Source organism: Arachis hypogaea, chromosome 4, assembly GCF_003086295.3.
Source record: "Arachis hypogaea cultivar Tifrunner chromosome 4, arahy.Tifrunner.gnm2.J5K5, whole genome shotgun sequence".
Lineage (NCBI taxonomy): Eukaryota > Viridiplantae > Streptophyta > Magnoliopsida > Fabales > Fabaceae > Arachis > Arachis hypogaea.
The window spans coordinates 31,694,945-31,703,002 of record NC_092039.1 but is presented as its reverse complement, the minus strand read 5'-3'; the positions used below and the strand labels follow the sequence as shown (position 1 = coordinate 31,703,002).

The window sequence follows — 8,058 nt, the reverse complement described above, 5'->3', positions numbered from 1 at the left end:
GTCTTTAAATCTTTAATTAATTTAAATTGCACTCTAAAATTTTAAAGCGTGATTTAAATTGGCTATTTTGTCTATTTTTGTCATAAAAAAATGATGTAGTATGATTAAACCATATTATTTTACTGGTTGTACATAAACAACATTGTTTTAATTATTCCTCCTTTTTCTTATTCTCAATTTAATCACTAAATTTTCTCTCTCTCTTTTTTCCTTCTCTTCTCACTTTAAGATAAATAAGATAACTTATTGATCCATCCATAATAAACTTAAACTTATGCTGCTTTGATATCGAAATGGCTTAATTTCTACCGAATTTTTTGGTAATCCTTCCGTAATAGATGTGCCATTTATTTTACAGCAACAACACATGATCCATTAATTCCAGTAACCTCCCTTTCTTTGATGAAATAGCACCACCACCCTTTTACAATGTTGCTGTTGGAGTTTTTGTATCGGTGACTTTAGATTTTGTTCTCAAAGGTTACACTTTTGAAGTTTCTCCTATGACAATGCAGCATCATGATCACCATGTGTACCACCGTCATCATCATCACATCATGATTCAGAGGATCATAAAATATGGTACAAGCGATAACAACCTTCAAGAACTCTCGCCTTCAGATTCTCTTAGATAATGCACCCCAGACTCCTAACGACAAATGCGTCTAGGGATATGCTAGCAATAGGAGATTGGGAGTTGCTATTATCGCTGTTGTTGCTAACACTGGCGACTTTTCTTAGTGTATTTCTCCAATGAAAAATGGTGGTGACCATGTTGCGTTTAGAGTGATCAAAACCTCATTTATCTTAGGAAGAGAAGAAGGAAAAGAAGAAAAAGGAAGAGGAGGAAAAATTTATTGATCAAATTGAGAAGGAAGAAGAAAAAAAAAGTATTAAAATGATGTCGTTTAATTGTGGTACGTCAATTTTTTAGTGATGAAATTAATAAATTAAAAGACCAATTTGAGTCACGCCTTAAAATTTTAAGATACAATTTAAATCAATTAAAAATTAAAAAACTAAATTAAGTCAAAAATCAAATTTTATTAATTATTTTAAATATTAAGTTGTATTCAATAATTTTTGTCTACATCTAACTTTTCCGTGATTACATAAATCCTAACTTATTCTTAGCTTTTTTTTAATTATAAACTATATTCTTATTTACTTTGTAAACTTACTTTCATAGAAGCAATTGTTTATTATTGCTAAACATAAATAAACACACTTGACATGCTAAAAGAATTTATTATATTTATGATATTTTTATCTCTATAGTGAAGAATATGTTTTTAATCGGTTTATATATCAACCAATGATAATAATAATCATCAATAATTAAGAGTAATTATATGGATATAGTCTAGTAGTGACTCATTATTTAATCACTTATTTTAAACATAAAAAGTATTTTGTATAAAAAATTATATCTATATTTACAAAAATTTTATATACATAAAATTAATAAATTTATATTTATATTTTTTAAAATTTATATACATAAATTAATAAAATTTATTTATTAAAATAATTTAATATTTATACTAATCCAATAATAATAAAAAATATTAAATATTACTGGCCTCAATAATTTCTCAAACAGAAAAGTCGATAGAATGCAGCAAGCATGCATATTTTCTGATATAAAAAAGTAAATAATAAAGAACCACCAAATGACCACCGCCAAATCAATAAAATAATTAAAATGTTCAGGAATGATCTACTGGATGGATCAAATTCTATTGTTTATAATTTGTTGTGTTGTATAGAATTAAGAATTACTTACATCATGAATAAATAAATAGAAAATTAAATAGAACGCGATGCAGGACAAACCGGCCATTAATTTTGAGCCAAAGAAGGAAAAACGAACATCATAGGTTAGTGGATGCATGAATGCTATGTTCGTAGGGACCCACACTAGCTATCCAACATTCCAACTTACTTTCTAGCTTTAAAACATTTTTTTTTTGTGTGTGTTCTCCCAATGATGAATATATTAATTGTCTGATTTTTTTATTGAAAATATATAAAAATTAAAGTTAGTCATAATATTAAATGAGAAAAAAGAGGAAAAAAATTACAAACTTTGTAGCTATTTTTATATTTTCAAAGAGTGTTTTCAAATTTTCCGTTTTAAAATTTCTTTTTTTTTGTGACTTTTTAATTTTTTTGGTGACTAAAAAAAAAAAATTTTATGTTTTACATCCATGAAATTCATTTAACACGACTTACATTTGCTCACACAAATTAAAGTTTGACGGCAATAAACAATATAATTGGTAGATTTTCCTTTGGCACCATGTTACTGTGGCTCCTATTCGTTTAGCATATGAATAATAATTTTTTTAATATATACATATTTGTTTATTGTTTATTTTATGCATTCCATCATCAAGGAATTCCTTTATTATAGAATAAAATGAATATTTAGGTGCAATTCTCTTGATATAAAATTAATGAAAAAAAACTATTAAATAATTTAACAATTTTTAACTAATAACTCTACATAAAAATTTCTGCAAGTGACTCTTCCTTATAGAATAAAGGAACTTTAAGTAGATAATCGAACAAAATGGCAACACACACATACACACTTATACAATACCTAATATGTGTCACCTAACAAGGACAAATTTCATGTCCTAGATGAACGAACTCTCATGGAGCTTCCACCATTAAATTAGAGCATACACTGCTCTTCACTCTTCAATACGCTATTCTACTTCTAGTTTCTTATTAGAGCTATGGCCTCTCTTCCTTGTAACTATTAGGGCGAAGAAAAGGAATTCAAATTAAGAGGGAGTATGGAAATTAATTTCTGTTTTCTAATAACTTAACTGTTGAAAAAATAAATTAAGTGGTTAAAAGTAAAAGGAAAACAAACCAATATTTATGCCTCCCACATTGCTACTTCATTTTTTTCATTTTGTATTTTTAATGAAAATTTTGAGTAAAATATCAATTTTAACCATAAACCTTTCAAATGCTAATAGAAATTTAACCATGAATGAAAGAAATAAATTTTGTACTCACGAAAGAAAATTTTTATATGAAAAAAAAATTTCAAACGTTAATTTTATTCATGTATGTTAAGTATTTTCAACTAGTGTATTAATAGATACTAATTAATTTATTTTTTCATTTAAATATTTGCAATAATAACAAATATAATATTAGTTAAGATGATAATTATTTCAAGATCAAACTAGAATGTCATAGTCCTAAATATTGCTAAATATATCTTTTTTTTTTATAAATTATGTATGATGAAGAATATTTAAAAAAAATTATACACGAAATTTTTTATACCTCCGTTATATATCTGCAGTAAAGACAATTCGTCATCCCATTATTATTATTATTATTATTATTATTATTATTATTACAACTTCAACTCAAAATAAAGAGAAAAATTAAACAAAAAATATAAAGATTGATCATTGATTAATTAAAATTTCTTTTGATATTATCATTAAGAACAAATAATCAATCAAAATCAATCAAATTAAAACAAAATACAAAGAATTCTACATCAACAAAAAAATAAAGACTAAAAGATTAAACCGCTAAAAGATTAACCTTTGGTTTTATTTTTTTATTGAAGTCTAATTCATTTTGCTGTAGCCTGTACTCTTACGATACCAATTGGACTTTTTCGTGTTATTACAACAAAAAAGTGATGCATTTCATAAATACTATAACTTTATTCGGGGCCAATATATAAATATAAAGTATTTGACCAACAGTGAAAAAACAAGGGTGGACCATCTAATCATTCGTCTTGATATATTAGACAATGATAATTCCAAAGTGATTAAATTGATAAAGTAAAAAAAAAATTAATCATTCTTAAATTAAGATAATATGATTCGCACATAATAAAAAATAAATTTAATAGTGATTATTAATTGGATAAAAAAATTTTAAAATAAAAAAGTTAATAAAATAATAAAATGAAGAGTTTATTACTTTTAAATTAAGATAATGAAATATATATTGTATGAAAATTATAAAATTAATGATGATTAATTCTTTGTTTTGTCATTTTTTTAATTTTTTATTTAGAGGATTTAAATTTTGACTGATTAATTTATTATTTTATTATTTTATAAATTTCTTTAATTTTTCATTAAACTTTGTCTTTCCTTTTTGGTAACATTGGGCCTATCCCCAAAAATATAACATTTGTACTTTAGAAAACAACTATAACGGCTATTTTTATAACAAACCTAAAAGTACTAACCCTTAAAAAGCCCAGAAAAAAACCTAATTCTCTGATTGGAAAAAAGGCTAAATCTAGGGTTTGGGTTCTTGAACCAAAAAAAAAAAAAAAGCCTAATACTACTTCGGAGTTGTGTCTTAATTTATTCGATGTTGCTCGTTCTCACTAGTCACTCAACGCAACTCAACCGCCTCCCGCCGTCGCACGAAGGAGAAGCGCCACTAGCCACAACACAGTCAAGAATGGACTCCGACGAGGAACACGCGAAAACCCTAACGCCGACGGAGACGAAAGACAAGAAGCACAAGAAGAAGAAGAAGAAGAAGAAAGACGAGCTCGTTAAGGCGAAGATTGAAGTTGTGCGTGAAGAACAGGACAAGATAGGACCAGTCGTTGGGTATTTTCCTTCCGGATTCGATCCAATTAGCGATGGCGCCGCGGCGACGGGGTTTCATGTTTACAGGAACAGGAGGACGAGGAAGAGGATGCAGCTTGTGGTTGGTTCCCCTGCCTCCCCCGTCGAATACGTCGGAACTAGCTATGCCGGTGAGGCCGCCGCCGGGAACTCCTCCATGTATGCCATTGGTGTCTTTGATAAGGAAAAGGGAACGCTCAAGGTTGTTCCCGTTGCTGCCAACAAGGTAAAAGCTCGGGTTCTGTTCTCTTTTATTTCTGGTGTTTATTATTTTTTTTATTTTATGTTCTATTTTTCAGGATTTTGCGATTTTGCATAGAAATAGATACTCAACGGAAACTATGATTTATTGTTTCTCCGTTTTTTCTCTTTTCGTTGTAGAATTATGAATATGTAAAAGCTCTTTAATGTTTTTAGGGTTTAACTATCAAGGGTTGTACCGCACTGTTAAGGTTAGCTACTGAGGAAGTCTTTATAAAAAAATGTTCAAGTGTCCAATGCATATGTTATATGATAAAAATTTTAATTTTCTGCTATATTTTTTAACTTGGTTGTGTTGTTTGGAAAATGATGAATTTGAGGTGAATTTGCAAAGGTTTAGTTAACCTAGTTCGTAAAGTTCTATTATAAGTTGATTTTTTGATACTCTAATTTGGTGAACATTTGATTAATGGGTTGCATTACAAACATTAAAGTGGTGATTGTTGAGTGTTGGCCCTTGTTTTGATTGGTTTTATTTGGACATAATAAGTGTTTGTTGCTCATTGTGGTGTGTTGTTATGTAGATATTTAGATTGGAACCTAAAGTTAAAGCCTTGGATGCTGTTGACAAGGAGCCTGCTACCTCAACAGTGGAAGAGCTGACTCCCTTGGACTGGGCAGTGAAGCAGAGGCAGATTACTAATTTGTTTGGAACAAAGAAGGAAATAACAAAGGTATATTCTGGCTCATTGTTTACGAAACCCTTTTGTTCTGTGCTAAACAACAATGTGGTCCTGAACTGCGCATAAAATCCTGATATTTGTGTGATTTTGTAGATAAGTAATAGACAGAATGGTTTTTGAAATACTGATTTACTGATGTTTTGATGTTGGAGTATTCTTTAGCTTTCTGATAGAGGGTAAAAATTTGTTTGAAAATCCATTCAAAGTTGTGCATTTCACTTTCAATTGTCTCTCTATTATGCCAGCTAATTCAGGTGTTTATTTAAAAATTGAAACATCCTCTTAGAGAAAATATTGTTGTCCTATTAATGTTTAACATCCTCTTAGAGATACTTGCTATTGTGAATAAAATTTGCATATTATCAAACATCTCTGCATTCAGCAAGGTGAATCTTTCTTGACTGTTTTGCATTGTGACTGAGAGAGTATGATACATGATGCATAAATTCTGAAATGCCACTGTTGAGCTCACTAATGTCAATGACGACATTTTCTGATTTTGTCTTTTGCTGGCAATAAATGAGGTTGAGTTAATGGATTTTAGTGGTTGAGTCTCCCAGACGTTGTCATTGAACTTGGTTTAACTGATTTTTATTGGCATTGCTGTACACTTGGAAATCATTTTGCAGACTAAAAAGAGGTTAGCTCTCACTCAAGATGATGATCCTGAATCACAAAAGAACCTGGATGTGAAGATGGAAAATGTTGATGTAAACAAATTGGCTCTTGAAGGTACTGAATCTCAAGTTGCCCGCAACATACCACCATGTAATCTTTCTGCAACCTCGCCGCAGGAGGCATATGTGTTGGATCAAATCATCCTTAAAGGAGAGTGGGGTTACCTTGAAGACATTTATTATATTTTGTTGAAGGAAGAAGAAGCTGACTTCAGTTCTTACCCAACTTTTGTTTCCAACAGGATTAATAAATTAAAGAATATTAAGGTATCAATACAAATAAAACCTCTTTACTTAAAAGCATAAGTTCAGCTTTGATTGGATTATTTCTTGATTTTTTTTATTTATATTTAAAAAAATTGAAAAATAATTGCCCTTCCCGCCACCCTCCTGTTAAATTGTGTTATAAAGCTTGGGGTTATAATTTGTTTTTGACAAAATATAAACAAATGCATACGTATACAGTTCGATCATTTGGAGCATTCTGCATTGGAAAAGTTGTTTTTCTGTATTTCGGATATGCAGAACTTGCTTTTTACTACTAAAGCACAAGAAAAAATTTCTGCAAATATAAGAATAATTTGACAACATATTTCTTTCACCAACATTCTACTGTACATAAGTTTTGGGATACCAGAAGCAATGTCTAAGAACATCACCTCTTCAAGGTGGTGAATTACGATTACCCAAATGTTACTGTGATAGATACTGGGCATGAACTTTAGGCTTATTTTATCCCAAATGGAAAAATCATATCCAGTTTCTAATTTATTCGTTTACAGGATGATTCAGAAAAGAGGAAACACTCGTGCATACTGTCATTCATCAGTCATCTTGTATCGTTCAAAGAACAGAACTCTTTCAGGGATAACTCCACCAAGAAGCGTCTGAAGATCCCCAACATTCTGCGTAATAGATTCTCGGCAATGTTTGGCAATACTTCTGGTTCTAATTCAAAATGGCTGTCTTCTGAGAAGATTAGTCTTCTCGTTTGTTATATCCTCGTGCTGACTCTTTTCTTTGACGAATTTGAGACTGACTATTGTGATATAGCAAGGGATCTGAAGATGAGCCAACTGGTGGTGAAACAACACTATGAGCATTTGGGTTGCAAGGTTAAACGTAAGAACAATGCCAACCATGCCACACTTCCCGTCCCTCTTAAATTTCCTGGTGTGCGTCAGAAGAAGCGAAAACGTTAGATGGAGGATGGGACGCTGTCCGAGTCCAGTTGGTCTGCTGTTCTCAGTGCTTGCAGATGTCAAAAGGTTGCCATCCATACTCAAAGGTTACTTAAAGTATTATATTATTCTGGGCTATTTGAACTATGTTTGCTGTTTTTAATTGTGAAAGAGGTGATTTTGAAGTTAGCATCACACATAGATATAGGGAAAACTTGTCCATGAAAGAGTAGAATCAAGATAAGCTAGATCAATTTTGGGGATTTCCGGTTTCCCTTTATGTCGTGAATTCAAGCTTATAAGAACCTCTGTAATCTCATGATGCTTGGCAACTCTTGTAACCAGTATTAACCACTCATGCTTATCTCATTGTGCGCACCAGCCCTCAGCTAAATGTTTATCTTGGATTTTAATTGACTAATACAGTAACCCTTATCCTAATTAGTGATTAATCCTCAAACAAAAACTAATGATGTGCGATTGTTTTGCTGCAATTTTTAGCTGGAGAATTAAGTTAGTTACTGGTGGTGAAGTGAATCAAGTCAAGTCTAGTCTCACCAACTTTAATTCGGTTCACTAAAAGTTTGGTTGCTGGATTATGCTTTGCACTGTACTG

General features: G+C 30.6%; 1 protein-coding gene across 1 annotated transcript; it reads left to right on the top strand.

Annotated features, from left to right (window-relative positions):
• Positions 1-2,677: 2,677 nt before the first annotated feature.
• Positions 2,678-7,836, top strand: LOC112796615 (uncharacterized). The gene is made up of 4 exons (XM_025839159.2): positions 2,678-4,866; positions 5,426-5,575; positions 6,214-6,528; positions 7,044-7,836. The coding sequence occupies exons 1-4, from the start codon at positions 4,375-4,377 to the stop codon at positions 7,461-7,463; spliced, it is 1,377 nt and encodes a 458-aa protein (XP_025694944.1). The 5' UTR covers positions 2,678-4,374; the 3' UTR covers positions 7,464-7,836.
• Positions 7,837-8,058: the final 222 nt, after the last annotated feature.

Bases quoted from the DNA above. Each gene is read 5' to 3' on its own strand.
- LOC112796615 (XM_025839159.2), top strand. From the start codon at position 4,375: ATGTTGCTCGTTCTCACTAGTCACTCAACGCAACTCAACCGCCTCCCG. The intron at 4,867-5,425 runs GTAAAAGCTCGG...GTTGTTATGTAG, and splicing joins TTCCCGTTGCTGCCAACAAG to ATATTTAGATTGGAACCTAA. The intron at 6,529-7,043 runs GTATCAATACAA...ATTCGTTTACAG, and splicing joins ATAAATTAAAGAATATTAAG to GATGATTCAGAAAAGAGGAA.